Source organism: Mastigoproctus giganteus, chromosome 5, assembly GCF_048544385.1.
Source record: "Mastigoproctus giganteus isolate SK-2022 chromosome 5, ASM4854438v1, whole genome shotgun sequence".
In the NCBI taxonomy this organism is placed as follows: Eukaryota; Metazoa; Arthropoda; class Arachnida; order Uropygi; family Thelyphonidae; genus Mastigoproctus; species Mastigoproctus giganteus.
In genome coordinates this window covers 184,739,248-184,764,349 of record NC_143579.1, presented here as the reverse complement: position 1 = coordinate 184,764,349, position 25,102 = coordinate 184,739,248, and the positions used below count along the sequence as shown (strand labels likewise).

Here is a 25,102-nt window from a genome sequence, read left to right as displayed (position 1 = left end):
AAAGGTATCCACATGCAGTACATTGAATTTGTCAATGATAAACAAATCCATCCTGTGACTGCATTCCTGAAAATATTGTGTTCATCCGATCTTTCTTGGAGTAAGGTTAAAGAAAGGTTGTATCGATACAATATCCAAAACTATATATAGATTTCTGTGGGGGACCGAGGACATAGTATATAAGCTGAAATTTTTCTAATCGAATTGTGCGGTGGGGGGGGGAGAATTAAAAGGAAGACTTTGATTCTTATTTAATGATAATATTAAATATTCTTTATATAGACCTCTTTTTTCTTATACCCTCACTTACACTTCACAGGAGAATTCCAGATTCAAGGGAACTTCTCAATTACGTATAATTCCCTTCGGAAAGGCTGAATGTTCAAGAATGACAAAAGCACACGTTAATTTATAACATAACATAGTTTATTTACATATATATATATACAACATGATAAAGTGATCAAAACTCAGGCACATACTAATATTCAAATTTGCCTATGTAGTATCAGATATATATGCGATTAAGTACATTGGTTTTGCACTAGAAGGGTTATTTCCTTCTACACAACATAATCAATATCCTTACACAAACTTGGCTATAGTTTCTTCTTCCTTCACACATGAACAATAATTGCTTAAGAGGTTTAGTTAACGCTCTTTCTCCTATGTAAGTCAAATTCTTACCTTATAAATTGATTTAGGAATTTCACTCTTAACTCCTGATTTAATTAGTGCCCCTTTTTGTCTTGGGGAATATAAGTTCACAAACTTCCTCTAATCAAGATAAATCGTACATTTGATATCAATTTCTGGACTAATGCTTGTCCAAAGGGTTATCTACATTCAGAAGTTCTTTTTCTTTCTCTGTATTTCTCTACCCTTCCCTTCCAAAATCTATCATACAATAAATAAATACATAATAATAATATCTCTCTTTTGCCTTTCTACCTATGTCTAATTATACATTAATCAAAGCCCATAACTATCATCTGAATTATCTCTATATTAAAGTATATATATTTATATTTTTGTACAACCTTCCCTTAACATCTTTCCAAATTTCTACTAATCTGCTATTAGAGTTCCTACAGTCCTTTATAGGTAAGTGAGAATACCTTATAACTAGTCACTTAATTTTACGAATCGGATTTCTCCGTTTTGGGTCCTTCAGCTTCTTGTCTGGGAATGGCATTCATCTCAGGACTTCTAGTTTCTCAATGGGCTGTAGTCTACATCTGGATAGGGCATCACTGTGTCTCTTAGGAATTTATGGGCTCGTCTTCGATACTACTACTTAGCCTATGGTTCAGCTATTCTGGAGGACTCGGGATTACAACTTTACCTTCTCAGCTCACGTATCTGCGTCTTTGCCTTTGCCACTGCCTTCAGATGATGGACTAGGGTTGTTTTTCTCCTTACGCTACTTATTTTCACGCTGGCCACTTTCACTACCTTCCTATTACTGACTAGGTTTATTTCTCCATTCATCTGCATACGGGCCACTACCCTTGTCTTCCGATGACGGACAGGCTTGTTCTCCTTACACATCTGCAAACGGGCTACTACCCTTTCCTTCCAATTACGGACTAGGCTTATTGCCTTCCGATGACGGACTACTCGACTGTTCTCTTCTATCATAAAACTCCTCTAACCCTTCACTACTCCATCTTAACTTTCTCAACTGCTGACCTCAGTCGTTATCTAACCCTACACACTTATTACTTCATCTTAACTTTGTCAGATTTTTCTCAACTGCTGACTTGAGTACTTATCTAACCCTACATAACTTACTAACTCATATTTACCGACACCGACAAAAAACTCAACTTTGTGTCTCCTAACTCATTTCCATAACCACCCACATAAACTCAACTCAGTGACCTTTCTTGGCTGCGCGCGCTCTCTTTTTGTTTTCCGAATTTGTGTTGGCCCACCTTCGCTCAGAAATTTAACCACTCGTACTTCAATATTTAAATTTACATCCCAACTATTCGCTAGTGTGGGTTTCCCATGCTATGTTCAACCTCCCATTTTAATATCAATATTCCTTTCCCAGGCCGTCTGTTGCTTTGAAGTTCGCCGCCATCTTTCTGTTTCACTTAACACCTTTTCTTCCTAAGATCCCAAAACTTGCTATCACCGACAGCCAGACGCCAGTCTTAAATCTCATCGGAGCATTTGTCAAGTATTTACTACCCGTCTTGTCTCCAGGTGTTACCGATCAAAGGAATGTCCCGACAAACTCAGTCCTTTGCTGTATTGTTCTTTTAGGGCCATAATTATTAACACGTACTCACTAACAGACACTGCTACTGTTTATTCCAGTGTGCTCTGAGTTGAAGCGCACCCCTTCTGCTACTAGTCATTTCTTTGTTTACCCCCTCTCTCTCTTGTGACCTTGTCTAAATTTAATCCCTAGCGAGTGACTGGTAAGGTTTCGCCTCCCTATATCGCTATATCAGAAACTTTCCTCTTAATTAATCTCTCTTTTGTATAAAATATTTTACATCTTACAGAATAATGCCTCAAACATGCTTCCATTATATATAACTTGAGATTTTATGAAAAATGAAATTGCCAAATTTCTATTGGTCCATGAAGTAAAATTTGCGTAGACTCGAAAAGTCTTTTTAAAAGAGCCAAATTAAAATCTGTTCACTATCAGTAGAGTTATTACACGCGAACAGACATGATAAAGACAATAGTTGCACGATTCACTTAGTTTTTTATCTGGCATTTTATTATCAATAAGAAAACAAATGTACAATGGATCAAAGGTATTATGTGTAATTCGTTTACAGTTCTTTATTATGTTTTATCCTTGACAGAATAGGAGTACAAAGCGACAATTGTCATTTCATAGATTCATCCTGTGACGGTTGTTATATTAAACGAGATAAACAGATGAGCTCACCAGCGTACCAGTTTTCATTTTGTGACGTGTTCCTGACGTTATGGGGAAGCAAGAATAGCCAATCAAGATTGCTGATACGGATAACATTAACTACCATCCTCCCCATCGATAACTGGAGGAAAATGTGAAGCGATATAAGAAGTGTATATCATAGAACTACAAACAACGCTTATTTTGATGTTGAACAGGTACGATGGATTTGTTTGACGTAGGAAGTGTTTCTGCTTTGCTGCTATGTGGCCTTTTCATGCTCATAATTTGGTAAGTACAGTACTAGTATACCTCGATGTTGATGGGTTCAGTTTGGTTGTCCAACAGTACGTTTCACTGATTGCGATTTATTTATCTGTATTGGCGAACTTCATTTTATACTAAACAATTCTTACTTCTTCTTATAGAAAAGACATTGCTGAAGCTCATTAAACGAGGTACATTTAATCATTCTCGATGGCATTTGTCTGCCCTGGTTTGTCATACATTATGGTGGTCCTATTTCTACTGTGCGTGTCATTCGTAAATAACAGAATGGTTGATGGGAACGTATTCATTAACATTGGCGCGACTGTCAAAAATCATTTTCAGTTGACCATGAGGATTGATTGTTTACTTACAGAATGATGCAGTGCAAGGTAGGTTATTACTTGATTGAGTAATAAATACTCAGCATGCCATATGTCATCCCAAAACAGTTTCTCTGCTTTTGGATGAAAGAACTTGCATCCAGTTGAACTAAATTCTTTACTTCATCGACCCGTTTAGAATGAGACTATGGTTTTACAGTTGATAATTTATTAACAACACTTTAAATATGACATAGAGTAATGGACAGGTTGTTCACCTGACAACTCTATTCACAATCGTGTAGTTTGCTTACCACACTTTTGCAAACTTTCTGACAAGTCTCTATCGACGTTTTTTAACGCAAATAAGCAAACAGAAGTAAAACTTACAATCGGAGAATTGCTGATGTCCGTTAACTATACTGTTGATAAATCACTCGCTGAATAAAGGTTCTGTCGGTTAATCAGGAATATGACTATTGGCGAAGTGTCATATAATGCAGTCCTACGTTTATATAGTTCATCATCATCAGCCATTTTCAATCCACTGTAGGATGAAGGCCTCTCCAGCAACTTTCCAGTTCCTTCTGTTTTGAGCACTGGCCATCCATTTACTACCCACAAACTCATGAATTTCATCTATCCATCTCCGCCTTTGTCTTCCAGGTTTTCTTCTAGCTCCTCTTGGATTCCATTTGTCATCATGTCTTCGAGCTATGTGTCCTGCCCAAGACCATTTTAGTTCTTTAGTTTTGATAAGAATGTCCTTTACTTGAGTTTGCTGCCTAATCCATGTGTTTCTCTTCTTATCTAACAGTCTGATTCCCAATATAATTCGTTCCACTCTTCGCTGTGTAGTTCTTAGCTTCTCTTCCATTCTTTTGGTGAGTGCCCAAGTTTCACTTCCATAAGTCATGGTGGGGAGTATACATTGGTCCATTATTTTACGTTTCAGACAAACTGGGATATTGCTCTTCAGTATGTGACTATATTTCCTGAATGCTATCCATCCAAAATTTATTCTTCTCTTGACTTCCAGCCATTTATCATTATTACAGCTAATAACTCGTCCCAGATAAGTATATGACTCCACCTTTTCAATTACTGCTCCTTCAATCATTATTTCCCTTTCCGTGGCATACTTGTTCATCATTACTTTTGTTTTAGCCATATTCATCTTTAGTCCAAAATCCTTACTATCTGTGCATAACTGATTAAGATTTTCCTCTAATTCTTTGGGATCGTGGCTTATAACCACAATGTCATCTGCAAATCGTAAATGGTTTAGGTACTCTCCGTTCACATTGACTCCCTTCTGCGACCAGTCTAATCTTCTGAAAGCTTCCTCAAGGGCAGCAGTAAACAGCTTCGGAGATATTGTGTCTCCTTGTCGAACTCCTTTCTCGATTTTAAATTTGCTACTGTCTTTGTCTAGTCTAATAAAGGAGGTAGCACTCTCATATATTTTCTTCAGAATCATAATACTATGGGGTATCTATGCCTTGTCTTTCCAGTGCCCGAAACATTGCCTTATGCTGTATGGAGTCAAACTCCTTTTCATAATCCACAAATGCCAGGCATAATGGTGTTTTATATTCATTTGCTTTCTCCGTTAGCTGTGATATTACGTGAAGGTGATCCATAGTTGAGAATCATGTCCTAAAGCCAGCTTGCTCTTTCGGTTGATTCTCATCAAGTATTCTTTCTAATCTGTTAGTAATGACCCTTGTGAACAACTTGTAGATGTAGGATAACAAGCTAATTGGTCTATAATTTCCAATTATCTCCTTTCTTGTGCAGCAAAACTATGATTGCATTAAATCCACTGCTTAGGCATCACACCTTTTCTAATGCACTTTGTGAAGAGCCTTTACAGTTTTTGTGTTATGTCTCTTCCTCCCAATTTTAACAACTCTACAGTAACTTCATCTTCCCCCGGGGCTTTCTGATTCTTCATTTTCTTCAATGCATGTTCTACATCATCAGTAAGAAGATCGAGTATGTTGTATGTGTTGCTACTTTGCAATCCATCTTCCCCACTGCTGGCATCATTCCCTCGCTCCTTGTATAATTCTCTATAGTAGTCGTCTGCTATTTATAAGTACACCATCGCTATTCTTCAGTTTCAGTATCATTTGTCTTTCTGTATTACTGCTCATGGCTGCTGATTTAAATCCTTTGCTTTCCCTGAATACTTGTTCTACTTTTCTTGTGTTAAATCTGAGTCTCTTTCTAATGGCTTTGCATAACTCAGTATACTCAATTTTCTCCCTGTCAGTGTTTTTCTTGCTCTTCATTTGTTGTCTTCGGTTCACCATGACAAGTGTTTCTTGACTATTTTTTTCTTCTTTGGCTTTCTTGGGCTTTATCACTTTCAGAAAGTTGTAATATTCCTCGTCGATATCTTGGTCCTGAGCAGTCTTCAGAAGCTCAAACTTGTTCTTAAGTTCCAGTACATACTGCTTTTTCTCCTCCTCTGTTATTTCAAAGACCTTTGTATTATTTACTCGAGTCAGTTTTTTCCTTTCCTTTCCTACACCTATATCAAGTGTACATCTTACCATTCTGTGATCACTTCCAACATTTACCTTATTCAGGACGGTAATATCATTCACAATAGATCTTCTGTTAGTGAGGATGAAGTCGATTTCATTAGTAGTTAATCCATTTGGACTCTTCCATGTCCACCCTTTTCTTGAAAAAAGTGTTCATTACTGACAGTTCTTGAGATTCTGCAAATTCCACAAGTCTCACCAATTCCAAAATTTCCTATAGTTCTCCTTTCTGCGCTGTTTTGTCTTTTTCCAACCTTAGCATTGAAGTCTCCCATAATAATAGTGTAGTGGGTTTTCTGTTCATCTAGAAGACTCTCAATTTCGGTGTACATTTCTTCAACCTCTTAGAAATTTTGAGTATTAGTCTTGACACTCTTGGTGATGTACTTTTGAATTCCAAAATCTTTATGGACCAGAAACCCAACTCCACTCCTTTCACTGTTTCCATTGGTGTACAGCAGATTTCCACTTGATAAACTTATAAGTGATTCATTTCTTTTTCTTCTTTCAGCCAAACCAATGATATTCCAATTCACATTTTCTAATTCCTTTTCCAGTTCTAATATCCTGTCTTCACCGATGAGTGATCTTACGTTATAACAGGCCAAGTTCAGTTTCCGTGCATGGCAGCCTGGTCGTACCCAGAGATTCTTAGCACCCTCTGATCCTCTCGCCGCCGTAAGAGGGAGAGTGAAAGCTGCTGGGGACTGAGGGCCATTTGTTTCGTCGTGCTTTCATATGCTGGAGGGTTTGGTCTTTTCCTCTTCACGCTGACCAGGCGTCTTGAAGAGAACCACTCTACACGTTCGTTGCCACCTAAGTGACGTAACAGGGCTTACCATCGAGGAGGTGTGCATGAGTGGATTTTAGGGAGGCAGGCCAACCGGACTTCTCCTAAATCTTCTGTAATAGAGAGATATTGGATCCATCAGTGTTTTAGGCTGAGTGTCTGATAACACACAGGATACCTGTTCCCTTCTAAGCCTCCCTTTATATAGTTAATAGTGTCTAATGTTCTCTCACCTCTTTGATAATTGGGTAATTGGTATGGAACCTCGCTTTTTCAAGTGTTTAATAGAGAATGATTGGGTTTTCCTCACAAAATTAGAAAGGTTACAACTGTTTAGGATATGGTTATTTGTACGTTTCCTTATTGGGACAATAAGGAAAATAATTTCCTTATTGTCCCTGCTGTATTAATTGTAAGCGAAGTGGCAAGGACTCCAATCATTCTGTTAGAAACTGGTAGTACGAGGGCCAATAACGGATAACAATGCTAACTGTAAATTCTTAGTTGAATCGATATGGAGATGATGTTGGCACATGTCTTTCTATAGTACATTTAAATGGTCAAAGATGTCGCTCAGTAACAGATGAAATCAGACTGGTGGGCTTGGAACAACGTGGACATATTATGTATGCAAGAACCTTATGTTAGCTTATATGCTAGTGAATAGAAAGTGTTGGGCTTTCCAATTGGGTCAAGGGTTGTTTGTGCTAAGCCCAAGACTGCCATAATAGTAAACTTAATGTCACGGTTTTGTCGGCTCTTTGTGTTTTCATTTTTACTTCCCAGGTTTATTTTTATTGCTCTCCAAGTCTGGATATTGAAATTGCCATACATTATTTAGAAAATGTTTTAAATATTATTGGTAATAGTAATATAATAATTACTTCAGATGTAAATTCCAAGTTTAGGCTATGGCATAGTAGGACGACTGACTGTAGAAGTCTTTGCTTGGAGGAGTTTATGTATATTGAATCTACGAGGACAGCCATTTACTTTTGACAACGTTCATGGTTGTTCGAACACTGATGTCCCATTTTTTCAAATGGGTTATATGGAAGAGTTTGCAACTGGCAAGTAAGAACTGATTTCACTGATAGTGACCACCGGTCAACTTTATTTAAAATTCAATAACATTAATGTACATCGGGACTTAAAACAGGTTTAGAAATTACTAGATTTTTATACAGAAAAATTAATTGGTCACGATTTATAGAAGCAGTTAATGGATCAAATGAGATCATTTTATGTTCAAAATTCCTTGTTTAATGCACTTAGTTATTGTTATTTGGCATTATTAAGAAAACAGGTATAGTTCTATAAGAAATTATAGGTCAATTTACCAGCATAAATTGGATGCATGGAAAAAAATTAAATCTGATATACACAGTTATTGTAAACAACTGACTGGAACTCTACAGTCCATACTGTTGTAAATGAGTTGTTTCCCACAGATAGTAATGAGAGACTCTGATGAGCAAGCTCTTATGAAAACTGCTGATAATAAACTACTTGGGACCAAATATAGATGTGTTAAAGACTATGCGTAAACATAATTAATGTTAACAAAACTCCAGGTCTGGATCAGATTGAAAATTGTGTAATATTTAAGTTGCTCGAAATTAAGCCAAACATTCTCTTGGATTTTCCAGGCCCTTGGAAGAAAATGATCCTACGGTTTATAGGCCAATTTCCTTGTTATCGAATTTGGGAAAAATATTTGAACTTAAGATTACATAATTTGATGATTTCAGAGGATTGCTTTCTGCTATTTCAATGAAGATGCTATTAATGACTTTATGTCATATTGCAAGTAATCACCTAGTAAATATGTACTTAGTATATTTATAGATTTTTAAGGCGTATTTTATCATCTGGCATGAGAGCATACTTATATCATTAAGAAGGCTGCATTGTCCTATTTTATTGTACAGGGTCTTTCAAAATTATACTAAAATCTCAACATTTGAAATTTGACAAATTAATTAATAGAGGCTGTCCTCAGGGTTCTGTGTTTTGGAATTTAGTATTAAATCAATGGTTGGAGCAAGACATTCCAAATGTTCACAAGGTAGCATTTGCGGATGATCTTGTTTTGTGTATCCCTGGGAAATCTAGGAGACTTGAATTTAGAGCTGATATTATATTAAGAAGTTTGCAATCGTGGGTTAATAACAACAAGTTAAGGATTACCACTAAGAAAACAGTCATGATGGTTCTTAATGGAAAACTTAATTATGACAGGCAAACTGTCATAATTTGCTGGCCATGCTACTTGTTGGTATGGCCTGGTGTGGGATGATTATTATTTATATTTTTTTGCAGGCACCCACCTGTATTACGGGATTAGTGTTTTCACATACACAGTTAGTTGAGGGCAGCAGTTGCCCATGGGGTCTGAACCAACACATAACATACATTCAGGCCCTTTTACAGAGTTTGTAAATAAGACAGTATCACAGGTGGAGATGGACGTTAGTCTAGGAGCCACTAAACCACAATTATACATATCACCTCTTTGATGTTCTGGGTAATATTGGATAACGGAGTGATCTTTTCGGTGGAAAAGGTATTGCCGAGTTCCCTTGTTAAGCCTATTTATCTTAGTGTTTTAGATAATTCTCTTTTTCCCCCTCCCCTTGCAGGTACTTGATCAAAGGAAACAACTATTGGAAGTCAAGAGGTGTCCCGTGCGTGAAGTCTTACCCACTGATTGGATCTCTGATGGGCTTAGTCAGCAGGGTAAATACATTAATTCGTTATTTAATTGCAGGCATCTTCATATTTGCTCTGTTTGGAAATTAATTCATTTAGATTATATATTAGTGTCTAACGCTAATTAATGAAACTGAGTAGATCAGCGTACCAGAAGCGACTTACACGTGAAAATTATTAAAGCAGCTTATAAATGTTATATTACTTGAACTGTACGTCAGAAATAAAATCTATATTTTATACGTCATTCTTGACTATGGTGGCTCTATTCTTTACTTGTACTTAATGCAGTATTAATGGATTAGGAATTGTTTTAGGGTTCTTCTATTTTAAGAGGTTGGCTAACCTGCCATTCCACTAGATGGCACCATCATGCGTATCGCTTACAAAAGTAGGAAACTCAGTGGGATAGAAAAGAATCTTAATTCCGCGAATTGGGTTTCGTTTTATGTTTGTTATTTGTTGTTCTGCGCGTTATCAGTTTTTGCTTAATTTAATATTATATAGCTGTTCTTTAATTATATCAAAGTAAAGGGTGTCCATAAAGTCCTTGTGCACTTTAAAACTGCAAAATGTATTGGAAAGGTAATTTGTTCCCGTTTATAGAGTATTAAACATAACTTCCATCATTACTGATACAAAGTGTAGTACGAATTTGCAATTCCATAACACGTTCTCCAGTTGTGGCATCTAATTGTAGTCGTGATCGTAGTGCGAAGATCATTTAAAGAGCAAACCGCGCTTTTAATATCTCCTCATGGGAACAAATCGAATTAGCGAGCTGGCCAAACAACTGGCCCACCTCTAACGATCCATTCGTTTAAAATTAAAAATTGTGGGGCATTCCGAGCAAAGTGGCAGTGCTCCACCTTTCTGTAAACCGTACTGGTTTCAATTCTTAATTGTCTTAGTTCAGGAATAAAACGTTCCTGGAGCACTGTAAGGTCACCATTAACCACCCTTTCTTCAAAAAAGAAAGGACCAATTATCAGTGTTTTTCCCAGGCCACACCAGACATTGAATTTAGGGGAATCTGTCTTCAAAATACGGCAGCTATGGGGATTAACCGTTCCTTCATCACTAAACATTAGATTATCAAAAGATAAGATGCCGTTTTCATTAAATCCGTGACAGAAAGCTAATTTCACGTGGTAGTCCTCTTCCAGCAACATTGATGCGCTTGAATCTTGTGAGGTCGCTTGTGCAGTTTTATTGTTGTTTTTGGAAAACCGAGTGCCAAGATACTGGTCTAAGTGATTTTCATGGGCTTCGCTGAAAAGCTTTCTCTACAGATGCCACAAGCCTCTCGTTAATGGAATCACTCTGCTTCCTTTGTAATGTATCGTAAACTTTCTTCTAACCGCTGATATGGACATGAGCTTTGCTTAGTAGTGGGCACACTTCTATTGAACCCATCTCTGGTAGGGTAGACTACCTGAAAAAAAAAAAAAAATAGAGTAAAGTAAGTAATTATTTCTGCGCATAAAAACTAGAATAAATTGCCTTTGCGCATTTTACAGATTGTTTTCATCCCATGTAGAACCAAAGTTATTGCAATTTTGAAGTGCACAAGGACTTTATGGATCCTGTATCTAATATGTTACCAACTATGAACTGCTTAATGGCTTTTGTAAGATGTGAAGCAGAAGGAAGAATTCCATTTTGTGGAAAACTAACAAACCTCAGATGAAATGGTTTAAAAAAAATTGAATGAGTTTATGACAAATGATACAGAAGGAGCCCCACTCCGTGGTTTTAACATGCCTTGGTCAAGCGAATAGCACCTGAAGCAAAGTTCATCGAAATTCGAATCCGATAGCTTGCAGTAGAGGACGTAATTCTGTTTTTATTTTGAACAAACCCAGACTTACCAGCGTATGTATTCTGGATTGGTTCAATGTAATATTTGTTAAACTCACCGTGAATAACTAATTTGTATTTTCTGATTCCCTCCCCCTGCTGTGGAGCAGACAAAGTGTTTTTCCGTTCCTAAAAATGTATCATAAATTTTTCTTGTAGTTATTTCACGAGGAGGAGATGGAACGCTACAAGAAATATGGGAAAATCTACGGGTAAGTAAAGGGATGGTTCTCTTTTATAAATGCATTGTATATCCAGACAGCTATTATCAATATTTACTTTATACTGGTACATTGAAATGCTTTTATTTTTAATTATCGTAATAAATTTAACTTAACAGTACATAGTTATTGATGGTTTATTTGTCTACGTGTTCACGGTATTATCTGAACTTTATTCGGTTTGCAGAGCGTTTGAGGGTGGTCGCCCTGTGCTGTCTGTAGCTGAACCGGACCTTCTGCGAGACATCTTTGTTAAAGACTTCAACTACTTTCCCAATAGAAGGGTAAGAATAGTTTTATAGGGCAGTTACTAATCAAGAAACAATGAAACTTTTTATTAACGAAAACAAAACAAGTCATCCGTGTGGTGCTCAGTGAGAATTACTGTACAAAGTGGTCATTGCGAAGAAATTTCTCTTCTGCAACACAATATCGGTTACGTATTAAAATTTACTTAAACTACCTGGCCAATGTATTAGAACCACGAGCTAATATCGTGTTTGATGTTTTGGGCATTCGTTAGAGATCTGAATGATGCCTGTTCTTGAACACCCGCTAAAAGTCCACCGAAAATCGCAGGTCTTTGGGTGTTCATGAATCCTTTCGGCACAGTTTGAATTATACGGCTTTTTAGTACTTCCCTACGCACACCTGGCGACCTCTTCGTGCATCCTCGTGGGTAGCACAGTTGGTATAATCACCGTCCTCCCCACATCGGGTGAAAAAGACTTTAGTTTGAATCCCATCAATGATGCGAAGAATTTTTATGAGTCTTTTTCACAACATGGTTGAGTTATTCTGTCTCAGGCGAGAACAGCATGGTATTTTTCATCCAGCACAAGCAATTTACAGACGTAATATAACGACAAAGTATGGTCTAAGTTGCTGTGCGCCTAAAACTCTACTACAACCAACCAAAGACCAACATATCTGTTTATAAACCCGGAGCCTGCATGGTCTTAATAAATTGGCCAGGTAGTGTATATCCTTAATCTAACTGTTATTGTTTTCTCTCCTTTCTTGAGGGGAGTTCAGTTCAATGTGCTGTAGACTTTATATCAATTTCCTAAATTATTTTTCTCAAGTTTCCACCAGTGGGCGACCCTCTTATGGATAATATGGTTGGCTCCTTGACAGGGGACGACTGGAGGCGAGTGAGAGGTATTCTCAGCCATACCTTTACATCTGGAAAATTAAAGAAAGTAAGTAATTGTGAATTTATCGTGTGTAGCGCAGTGGTTAAGAATGCTGTCCTTCACACCATGCGATAAAGGCCTAGGGTTCGAGCTCTCCAGTTTGTAGAATCGCCGTCCGAACCACACTGTTTGGTTTCCGTCACGGGAAGGCGGACTACTGCTGTCAAGCTTGTTGAAACTTCACACCACACACACACACACTCTGAACACTGCACGAGATAATGGGCTGATTTTCGAGAATATCATCCGATTTTTACCTTCGTTTTCTGGGTACACTCTCATAAACGTAAGGCGACTTCATTGGTGTTAGATGACACCATTCGTGACCATTGCGCTCAAACTCATCGCATTGAGCATTTGTGTAGATTGGTATAAAAACATTTCCCTTTAATTTCCAGTTGACGTCCATCATTACAGACTGTGCCCAGACTGCGACAGACAATTTCTTGAATGCAGCGAAGACAGGAACTCCAGCAGATTGTAAAAAGTGCGTTCGTTTCTTCTTTTTAACCAAAAATTGCATTCCATATTTTATAGTTTCAAGTGTGATGTAAGTTATTTGTAGATTGAAATCATTTATTCAGATCCATGCAAAGAGTGTTGGAAAGCCAGTGTTTAATAACTGATATGTATATAGACGATATCAGTTATCCGTCTGTATTTGGCATTTCATCCTGAAATTATTCAGTACGCTCTTAAATTTATAAATTGTGATACAAGTCGAAGTTTGTACTGCGATTTTGATGTCCTTTTACACAAATAAATTTGCTTCCCAAACCACTTTTTGAAATGCAGTATTTATAAGAAAGAAATGGGCATATTCTGTGCATTTACAATCGTACTACTCGTGACTAATTTTTTTAAAAATGTACCCTTGATTTTTCTTAGGGTGTTTGGTGCTTTTGTTATGGACGTTGTAGCAAGTACTGCGTTTGCAACGAAGATTGATTCTTACCACGACCCAAATAATGTTTTTGTTGTTCACGCTAAGAAAGTTTTCAATGACGACATCAGCTGGAGGTTTCTTCTTATGTGTAAGTACTGTTTATTTGTTTATATAGTTAGAATATTTTCTCTAGGAAGAGAGACTGATGTGTTTGCAGAGCTTAGGATAGCTATTGCCTTCTGAAGCTTCTCTGTTTCTTCAATAAGGTAGCGATGGCGTAAATTCCAAATTGTAATGACGAAGAGATGAGTTTGAAAAAGTTAGTACGATTTTTACTGACGCCTACCTCTCCTAACATTGCTTTGGTTGTGGGTAGAATGTGATATCTAAAGGAGCGAAAATTTACTAGCAAGTGGCAGAATTCACAAGAATGAGCATGTTCCCAATAGATTATATTTAGGGAGACGATGACTTTTGTGTCCATCTCTTAAGAAATGGACATGGCAATTTCCCATTAGATGAAACTACTTCCATCTGGTACACCATTCTTTTTGTCTTTTGACCTCTGAAGATCAACAAAATCCTGATCTCTCATGATGGTAACGTAGGTCTTCAGATCATCCGCGTCAGTGAACCTTAGAGGTGGAAAAGATTCTTACTACTTTTTCTGTTCTGTAAGTTGTAATGTACAGGTTTCATAGCCACAGATAATTCTTTCTGTTTTGGGAAATATGGTTGATGAATTTCTTTTATGTTCCGTCCATAGAGCTAATCGCCTATATCTTGAATAGAAGATCGTATTGCCATGATTTGGATATCAGGGCTGATTAACTGTCATGAATAAGTAGCGTATTCTCCATGGAGAAAATACAGAACTTTCGGTTATATAGAATGATTTTCTTACCAGGAAGGTCTTTAATATGCAGATAAAACCGGAATGAACTGCTCAACGGTCCACTCGGATTCTTGTTTAGATGGCTGTCTTTAGTGGACCTCTTGAACATAGCTGGTCCAAAACTTACTCTGGTTGGTATTAATGGACATGTTTTTGCATTTGATGGCGACATTGCCTATAAGAAAGATCTTTGGATCTTTCTTTAACAGAAAGCAAATAATTCATAACATAAGGCGCTTTAAAATTGTTGTAATGGATTTCCTAACTAAATTTATAATAATTTAATTAGAAACTTTACCTTCTTTTGGTTTATTAACGTGCTTGTTTTCTTTAAAGCACATAATTTTGCGCTCATATAACAAAATCAAATGTCTCAACTCTTCCCTCCACCCCAAATATGGATAACAGGGCAGAAAGGTGCCCGTTGGTTCTGTTAAGAACGGTTCCAAAATCAATCCATAGATTTGTAAGTTACCTGCAAGTACCTGAGATAAGCTTTTTAATAACACTGTCCAAAACAATTGGAGGATCAGATTTTAAATAGCAACTTACATACCCGATGACGTTTTGAAGCTAAGTTACAATCAGTATTTTCGAAAAAAAAGTAAATTTGTAATTTATTGATAGCTATTTGCAAGTACATGACTCATCCGAAAATTTTAGGATACGTTTCTGGTCTCTTCTTCGGGGCAGTGGAGAAATATCTTCTGTAACTTATAAAAGATATGGTTATATACAGGGTTGTTAAAATTAAAGTATCGCTATGTAGAGGACTCTGGAGCGAGTTCTAAGGCTCGTACTGAAGAGAAATTTGGACAACAGGTACAATAAAGAATGCGCTCGCCATTTATTGGGGGAAAAAAAGTACAAAATTTGCCACTGTACTGCGCGTAACTATCTTAGTTACGATTATGCATAATCGTAAGTTATTGCCATAGCGCCACTACTCGGCTCTACTGTACTGTATAAAAACAAAGCAGTCTCTTCAAACTCATACAGTAGATGTTTGCCTGCACTACAGCAGCAATGCCAACAACCTTGTAGGAAAAGGCGCCATTGGTGAAGCTGTACTCTCAGAACAGCAACAATCCAGCTGCGGCTATCAGAAGCGCATAAGGCCCACGTGGACCTATGACTGTTTGTGCTGTGCACAAAATGATTGCGAAATCTGAAGCGACAGGACATCTTGGTATTCAACCAGGTAGAGGTCGAAAACGAGTGGACTCCTCTCGTGTCGAAGATGTGGCTATGGCTGTCATGGATTTATAAAGTCAATCTCCATTTGGTATCGCAAGTGTGCCAGCTGTTTCTCGTGAAGTGGACATGCCGCATTCCACTGTAAGGCTAGTAATGCGTCTGGTGTTGCAGTACTGTCCTTACAAGATGCACATGCTACAGAAGCTAAAGCATGGTGATGCAGATATTCGTTTCACATACGCACTTCAGTTTCTGGCGCGAATGACAGTGGATATCACTTGGTCATGGAACATCCTTTGGAGTGATGAAGCCCACTTCTGCTTAAATGGACAAGTGAATACGCACAACTGTCACATTTGGGCAACAGAAAACCTTCGCGTTATCCAAGAGATCCCGTTGCATTCTCCGCATTCCACTGACAGTGTGGTGTGGATTTACGGCCACATTCATGATTAAGCCATATTTTTTTGAACAGGTTACACCGACTGGACCCCGATATAGTGGCATAGTGGCATAGTATTTAGGTTCAGGCGCCACCGGTGGTTTCCCACATCTGCACCATGTGTACTCTGTGATGAAATGCAGAACTACTGCACAGCCAGAAAAAAAAAGTGTAATGTCTGGTAATGTAGTATTGTGCTTTGTTCTGTTGTTGTGTCTGGCTGCTTGGCCGCGGGGCCCCTACTGGGACTCCACGTTGCCCGCCACAACCACTGGGAGGTGAGCCAGGCTGCCCATTATACTCTGGCTGCCTCTGCCAGGGTTGCCTAAGCTACCTGACAGAAGCCATAAAAAAAAAAAAAAAAAAAGAAAAAAAAAGTTAAAAAAAAATAAAAAAATAGAATAAAAAATAATAAAAAAAATTAAGAGTGAAAATAAAAATAAAAAGTTGAGGCTGTAAAAAAAAAAAAAAAAAAAAACTGGACCCCGATATTATGAAATGTTGGCAAATTTCTCAATACCAGAGCTGCAACAACGTGGGTGCCTTCAGGATACCATATGCATGCAAGAAGGTGCGCCACCCCACATCCACCGTTGTATCCAAAGATTGCTAAGGCAACACTTTACAGACGAACGGGTCATCAGCCGTTGTTTCCAGACATCTTGGCCACCCCGATCACCGGACCTCACCCCATGCGACTTCAGGTTGTGGGGGTTTTTTGAAGAACCAGGCGTATCGGGAAGGATGTCAAACTCTGGCAGATCTGAACGACAGATTAGACGTCATGTGCTGGCTATTCCAGTTGACATGTTGCGTTCTGCTGTTCTTCGAATGGAAACTGTTGTTGGCCAAAATGGAAGTCACACTGCACAATTGTAGCGCTGTTCAAGTGATTTTTATTCCTACAGCGCCATATATGACAAATTTTTTTTCCCAATGGTAAGCGCATTGTTTATTGTACCTGTTGTCCAAATTTCTCTTAGAACTCGCTCCAGAGCCCTCTACATAGGGATACTTTAATTTTAATAACCCTGTACACTTATTTTATTATATTACGTGATATTGCATTCGCTGAGCACAACTCTCTCTACATGTGCAACTTAGAAAAAATGTTTTGAACTGCCCTGAATATGGTTTTTTCAGTGGAATTTTATTTAAAAGGAAAACTTCTCGATCGTTTTTATCTTGTAGATTTGTGCCCACCTTTGCTGAAGCTTTTTCACATCTCCCTCTTTGATCCGAATTCCACGCATTTCTTTCGTGATATTGCTCTTCAAGTAATCAAGGAGCGAAAAGAAAAGAAAATAGTAAGTCGAACCTTTTAGTATAATTTATTTATTAAATTAGTATGTGTATCGTTCAAACTTAAGTTGTGCCATGGTTTTTTAATTTTAATATCAGCGCGATTTCTTTCGAAAACATTTTTCGGTTAATCAACCACTCACAACTGATTTCCCAGTTTAGTGTCAAGTGCGAAATATAGTGCGTCATGGTACAGAAGTGGTTCCAGGATGAGTGGATTTCATCTGCAAAATTATGATCGGGATCTCCAGTAATCATTGCTGGAAGGATTATTGATCTATTGGAGAGAACAGGTTGAGGGCCCAATATCGGTCGAGCGGTTAGAATACAGAGAACTGTTACTGTATTGTAGCGCCTACTACACTGGTGTGCAAAACTTAAGGACCAGTCAGGTTTTCACACGTAGCTTTTCTTAGGAGTGGCCTGGATATGGGAAAAGCATACCAAAACTACAGTTTCTACCAATTTCTGTACCTCACGAGGTACAGAAATGATGAAGGAAACAAAACGGTACAGAGGGACTTTATTCAAAAATGGCAACATAGCACTGGCTGCCAAAGCTGGAACAACGGGAAGAGGTGATCCTTAGTAGGAGATATGGCCACCCCTAATGTCTTGCAGTAACATCGTCCATCTTCAGCTGGTGAACATTTTCTGGTGAGTGTGGACGTGCCGCTAGTGCGTCCTATATGTGTTCGATGGGATTTAGATCCGTGGAACGGGCAGGCCAATCCATACGAACAATGTCCTCACTTTCCAAAAGCATATCAACGGCTGCAGTGCGATGGGGTGTGGCGTTAACATCCATAAACACGAACTCGGGGCCAATGACACCTCAGTGCAGTACCGCCTCCCTGTATCTGGAGTTGTGTACATCCATGCCAGATCAGTTGACGTCTAGTCCTTGTGTTGGATACACAACTGTAAACGGTATCTCCGATGGGCAGGTAAGCAGAGTATTGGCCGTCGGGCAAACAGTCAACTTTTGTGGAGTCACCAGGCCACAGTAAACCGCGATATCATGCGTCCTGTGCAGCTGGTTGGCAATGGATCCCGCTGTCTGGTGTCGGTTCGTCTTGGCCTGTAGGAGTATATAGCGGTCATCATTGTTTTTCGTGGATGACCACCACTAGTCCTTCGAACAGCTGTACTTCTGAAGGCCGATCACGCACGTGAGACGATGCTATGGGCGATACCGAACTGTGCAGCCACACTCCTCGCACTTCCCAGTTATTTGACCCCGGGTAAAGTCATCCAGATGTTGTCTGTAGTAATTTGCAAATAACTGCTACTTTTATCTGAGCCTTCTGATCCCAATTCAAATTTTTGCACGTGCACAAGCTTTCTACTGAACGGCCACAGGCTGGTTCGTTTGATTTTGTGGTTGTAACCTTTAGAAATAGCGTTAGTCCTTAAGTTTTGCACACCAGTGTATATTAAGTACACTAAAATCTTGAGTGGTGAAGTGCGAGAATTCAGATGTACTGTATTGAGGTTGTTCCAATAACATCCAGCCAACAGCTCGTTAATTCGAGAAGCTGACAAGATTTGTGCCTGGTAGCAGAAAGGCTACATGCAGTACAATAGTGGTAACAAAAGAGGCATTTCTGAAAGCACAACACATTTTGCGTTCACAAATGGGATATTGTGCCCGAAAACCGAATCAGATTCCACTCCTGCCAGCTAAAAAACAGGAAGGTACGATTACAATGGTGGATTTGAAAAGTATTGCTTGGCCTGACAAATCGCAGTTCCTGCTGATTGGTGGACCAGAATATGTAGAAAAAATATTAGTTCATGGACACACCTTGCCAGGAGTGAACAAGGCAGGCTAGTGGTAGCAGTGTAATGATCTAGGGAGTGTTTTCTTAGTTTCTTCATAATATTTGGATGCCACAGGTTTTCTGGAAATTCCAATCAACTCATCTCTTAACGGCTGCAGCGTACCAATCTGCGATTGGGTTCTTCCAACAGGATAATGCGTCATGGTACAAAGCCAGAATTGTACAGAAGTGGATTTTGCTTAGTGTAGTGGCCTCCCCACTCAACAATCCATTTCGACACCTGTGGAATGAGGTGGAGCGAACTGTTCGGAACAGAGATCAGCAAAAACAGCGAAGCAATGGAGTCATCATTGACCAACATGCAGATTCTACCGAGCGCTAAAGATGACCTACTCACTATTAGGAGGGTGTACTTAATAAAGTGGCCATCCAGTGTATTTTACTGCACTTTACCTAGCTCTTATCTCTAATTATGCAGAGCAGGAGAGTTTGAATTTTACCGTGTTGTAGAGTGGAACTTCTGACCAAAGATGACTACGATTCTAAAGAGTTCTTGATATTCTCACTGGAGATTCACGTAAACACGATTTCGGTACAATAATTCAACAAGTTACTTCAATATAAAACATACCAGAATAAAAATGCTTTATACAGCATTTCCTATTAGCCACGAGTTCAATATGCTTTTTTGCACATGCAAGGCATAACTTTAGCATAATGTTTTTGTCCAAAATTTGATTCATTGTTAACCAATGATAAATGCCTCGGTGTTTATCTATTTTTAGGTGCGAAATGATTTCCTTCAGTTGCTGATGGATGCTTCCAATGAAACTCTGACCGAAGAAATTGATGAAAGTATGAAATGCTTTGAAGAGGGGAAAGATCAAGCTGCCTCCAAGAAGACACTGAACAACAGTTGGTATCAGTTTATTTTAAGACACCAACTAAAGTATGAGGGTCGTCCAAAAAGTGGTACTTCATACGTCGTAAGAAAAATTGTTTTTCCATCATAAGATGATGGAACTTTCGATGCTTTAATAACATCTTTCTGTTTCTAGTTGAAGAAACAGCATTTGACAGAAAAAAAATCGTGGGACATTTTTTGGGCGATCTTCCTGGATTGTTAAAAAATAAAAGCGCAATAGTCCATAATTAAAAATAACCTGGGAACCATTCGTAACATATTGAGTTCTGAATGAAATCTAATAATACACCATCTTCTAGATAAACGATATTGCAAAAGATAAGGATCAACCAATGTTCACATTTTTCTTTCGGAAACGTAATTAAAAATGCTTGTCAAAAGACCAGAGCTCTTTGAGGACGATAAGTGCTAAACTGCCTTAAAGCTGGTTCTGAAATTCTAATTCATATACACCCTCAAAGTGTTACTCTGGGATTCTATGTTTGTGTAGACTATTAATCAACTTGTAGTAATTCTAATATAGATTAACAAGCACATGCAGTAGTTTTAGATGGTTATGGTTCCCGTCTCCACAAAGGATAATCCATGGCCACGCGATGTCTACCTCCCTTGGTGCCAAGAAGTTGAGGGCAAATGTCAATAGAGTTTGGAAATCGTTGCACGCCATGTTGGTTGATTGGACCACAACGACTTGCGTTACGCCTTCCATATTGTCGCATACAGGACATCCAGCCGTGCCACAATACACACAGCGCAGTATGGCCTTAGCTGTTAATCGTTATATGAATAGCAATGGCGTTTTAATGAAGCTCTCTCTAAATTTATTTCTTTTATATTTTACAGCCATGAGCCAAGAGGAAATGGTGGCACAGTGCGTTTTGTTTTTCATCGCTGGGTTTGATGCATCAACTAGTACCTTACTTCATTGGGCGTACAATTTGGCCACGAATCCCGAATGTCAGGAGAAACTCATACAAGAAGTGGACAAGACAGTCCAGGAACACGTATGTTATTCATTGTAAATGTCGGGGTTTTTCAGAACGAATTTAATTATTATACCTGTAGAAAATGAATATAATTGGTATTCTTTATGAGGGTACACTAGAATGCTACTGGACCTTCGATATGAATTTTGTCATACGTAAAAACAGTTTTCATTCTCAATTGTGAAAGTTATCTTTTTGATAATTGAACCCTTCCAATTTGATTTCAACGATTGGGAGCCGAAAAGGTGTAAAGAATTTCGAATGTGACATCAGGGTTCGGGAAATTGCGCTGAGCTCTGGTGTTCAACTTCAAATTGCTCCACGGTTAGTTACCCGTGGAGACTTAAATCAAATTTGAATGTTTCAACTTGTTAAAAACATTTATTGAAAGCTATTGATTAAGATGCTACAACTGAAACTCTTTTTACTTTGAAAGGACGAGATCACCTATGAAGTTGTCCACGGTATGGAGTATTTGGACATGGTGTTGTGGGAAACGTTGAGGCTGTTCCCGGCCCTACTTAGGTAAATAATTAGTATTTATATTAATCATAGGAAAATTATCTGTAAATGCTCGCTCAAGTAATTATATCTCTAGGTGTGTCCATAGGGACACAAATTGAACTTTATTCTGAGTTAGATGAAAAGCACGAATTTTTCTGTGTTTATCTAAGTTCGTTCACTATTATATCTTTCTGATAAGTGAGTGAAAGACGCTGTTTTCATTTAATTTACCTTCTGCGAACTTCCCTTGGATCCATTATATTATACTTTGGCTAGAACCCCCACCAAACTGCAGCTATACTTCAGTCACAACATGATATGGTAAGGGGTGACCGATTTGATACTATGATGCTGTAACAAATGAACTGGATGCTATCAGAATATACTTAAAAGACTGCTGTATTGATTGGAGGAGTGCGGCATTAAGGGCAAATGGGTGGTTGAGTGGGAGAAGATGGACAGTGGTAATCAATGGACACTGCTCTGCGTGGACTAATGATGTAGTGGCATGCCCATTGTTGTTTTCTGTATTTATTAATAATATCGATGAAGGTATATCAGGCTTAAAGTCTAAGTTTGCAGAGCACTTAATGACTGTAAGCCACTGTAACCAAATATAGAAAAATTAGGTAGTTGAAATTTAACATTGACAAATGCAGGGTACTTCATATGGGAACAGCATACACTCAGGGTGGTGCAAAATGAAAACAATTCGGGGAATAATTGTGAAGTCAGATATGTACGCCGAGGACAATTCATGGGGTTTTGTCAATGATAAGAAGGTGATTGCCTCATCCAGAAAAAAAAAAATGACAGGAGGGGTACCATTTTGAGCACTAGAATGGCGATCACATCAGCACCAGTGTTGCCAACTGTAGTCAGTTGAAAATAGCTAAAAGTCCTATGTTAACTATGAAAAAAAAAAATTTGTAGCTAAAGGGAATTTAAACGATTGGTGTATATTTTCCTAAAAACAATGGGGGGGGGCACTGTCGGTGCCCCCACCCTGTATCTTAACCATCGCCACGAAGGCAATGGTCAGGCCGCATCTTGAGTACTTCCTAAAATGAGAACTCCAGACTGGAATTCTTTTAGGAAGGATTGGATATGGATCGGGTGTAAACAATATCTTGGGTCCTCTGCCCCTCCAACCTACCTGCGGCAGTTCTTGGGGATTGAGTATTGGCTTCTTCGATCCCTCAATAGGATTTCCCCTTACTATCTCTAGGGGTATACTACATTCGCTGCATGGAATGATACCTTGGAAACAAATCATCACCACTGGCAACATAATTACCCCCCCCCTACAAACTCATTTCGGGTAGACTGGATGCTCCTAACATCGATAGCCTTATCATCCTGCCCACGAAGAACAGCAAAATAACTAACCGGAAAAGATCTTTGATCAGACCTGCTCTCAACCAAATCAGCTCGCTCAGCCATATGTTCCCGGCAAACACGATTTGCGTCGACAAAGCCTACAAAATCCTGCAATGTTAGATCTTTCACTTCATCATCGCTTTACGAGGATGATATGAAGTCTTCTTGGAGAGACGCTGGATGCATTTAGAGTATTATGTCGAACCTAATCTGTTTTAATTTCCGTAATTAATTATTGACTTGATCTCTGTATATATTGATGTTGTTTACCTTCCTAGCATTTGATTGCTGTCTTCGGGTGGATGTAATTTTTCTTTACTGATTAAATAAATCTTCTGCAAAAAACAAAATTAACGAATTAAATTCGGTAATGTTTGAACGCTTATACTGGATGATTCAAAATTCGCACAACCCTAATATCAGTAATTAAAACAACTATGAAAGTAATTGTAATAATCCACCATCACATTCGATGATTCAAACAGTTGTACCACAATTGTTCAAATCGAGAATAAACTAGTTAAACATTTTCTAGGGGGGGAGGAGCAAGGGACTACCCTCTCCCGGGCGGGGGTAGCTCCCGTAGGAGAACCTTGAAAGTTCAATACCCCAAAACGGGGCATTGAAATTTCAAGAAACGCGAAGTGTAGTGGTCTGTAACCTCGTGTGTGACCGACTGTCGATTTTAGGTCTGTGAGGGGAAACTGGAGTACCCGGAGAAAACCTCACTCCACGGCCCGAGATCGACTAACTCGGCGCCGAGTGGAAGAAGGCAGGAAAAACTTCCTCAATACCTTCTGCTGGATTCGAACCCAGGCCCTTCCACTCGGCGAACAAGCACGCTACAACTGTGCCACCGTGGACCGCACGAGCTGCCAGTGCAAGTCAACTTATATGCGTTACAGGTAAGCGAAACATTCATCTTGTCTATTAGCAATTTAAAATTGCGAAAAAATCAAATATAATTAATTCTTTTACTTTTAGATTATGTAATTATAAAAATTTAAATTAAACGGTGAAAATGTCAAACTTTTTGAATACGTCCACGGGATTTTTACACCTTATTCAATGAGTTTTTTTTTTTTAGTGTGTGTCACAGAACTGATTAAATAATCATAAAGTTGTTGATTTGTTTAGTTCTAGTGAATTCTGATATTCGCATTTTTATTTATGCGATTTTCGATGAGTTTGTCTAAGTTGAAGTTTCAACTTATATACAGTGTTTGCTAAAGCTGTGGTTTTGCGTGTGATTATCAAAATGAGACAAATTGATGGTTCGTGAATGTCCTCAGTGTTTTTTTATTAAATCGTTGCACTTCACAGATTTCTGCAAGATTGCACACCGGTGCAATACCGCCAGATTGTCTTAACGTATAGATATGTCCCTTTTAATTTCAGTTATTGTTGGGAAGCATTTTCTTCAAGCGTCATAAACATTGCTCCATCCTATTTTACAGATTTGATAAGCCTGCAGTGGACGATTACAAATTGGGCGATACAGGGATTGTGATCCCCAAGGGAATGCTGGTAACTGTTCCCATCTGCGCGATCCATCGTGATCCCGAGTATTATCCAGATCCAGAAAAATTTATCCCAGAAAGGTAAGAAGGTCACGACCTTTCTGCATGTTCCCCGAAGTGTAACTTAATCTTTTAAAGCGTCATAAACGACGCCTTAACTTAAATTAATGGACTCGACTTTAACTGATGAAACTGAAACCTTAAATAATGAATGGAAATCAAACATCGGAAGTGTAATGTATTGGAGAAGGGTTTACCTTAGCAGACTAAAAGAAGCGCAAGCTTTAAATCTTTCAGAGATCCCAGATGAAGAAAATTTTAAGGTTTTAGTTTTGTTAGTTCAGATTGTAAAATCTTTTAGGAAGATCAAACTCGCAAACCATTTTCTAACTTGGAGTTTAAGCAAATAAACTGTTAACTGCACTGATCTCATATTGCGGAGCCACCTTCGCCACGAGTTGCCTTGGTAT

General features: G+C 38.5%; 1 protein-coding gene across 1 annotated transcript in view; it reads left to right on the top strand.

The window, feature by feature from the left end:
• The first annotated feature begins 3,110 nt into the window (after positions 1 to 3,110).
• Positions 3,111 to 25,102, top strand: part of LOC150085918 (uncharacterized) — a 77,224-nt gene continuing 55,232 nt past the window's right edge. The window contains exons 1-12 of the mRNA XM_090374741.1: positions 3,111 to 3,178; positions 9,465 to 9,561; positions 11,554 to 11,606; positions 11,803 to 11,899; positions 12,701 to 12,817; positions 13,210 to 13,298; positions 13,700 to 13,845; positions 17,423 to 17,538; positions 20,103 to 20,232; positions 21,086 to 21,246; positions 21,665 to 21,753; positions 24,570 to 24,713. Coding sequence (XP_090230867.1) covers positions 3,111 to 3,178; positions 9,465 to 9,561; positions 11,554 to 11,606; positions 11,803 to 11,899; positions 12,701 to 12,817; positions 13,210 to 13,298; positions 13,700 to 13,845; positions 17,423 to 17,538; positions 20,103 to 20,232; positions 21,086 to 21,246; positions 21,665 to 21,753; positions 24,570 to 24,713 — 1,307 coding nt within the window. The remainder of the gene's footprint in view (positions 3,179 to 9,464; positions 9,562 to 11,553; positions 11,607 to 11,802; positions 11,900 to 12,700; positions 12,818 to 13,209; positions 13,299 to 13,699; positions 13,846 to 17,422; positions 17,539 to 20,102; positions 20,233 to 21,085; positions 21,247 to 21,664; positions 21,754 to 24,569; positions 24,714 to 25,102) is intronic.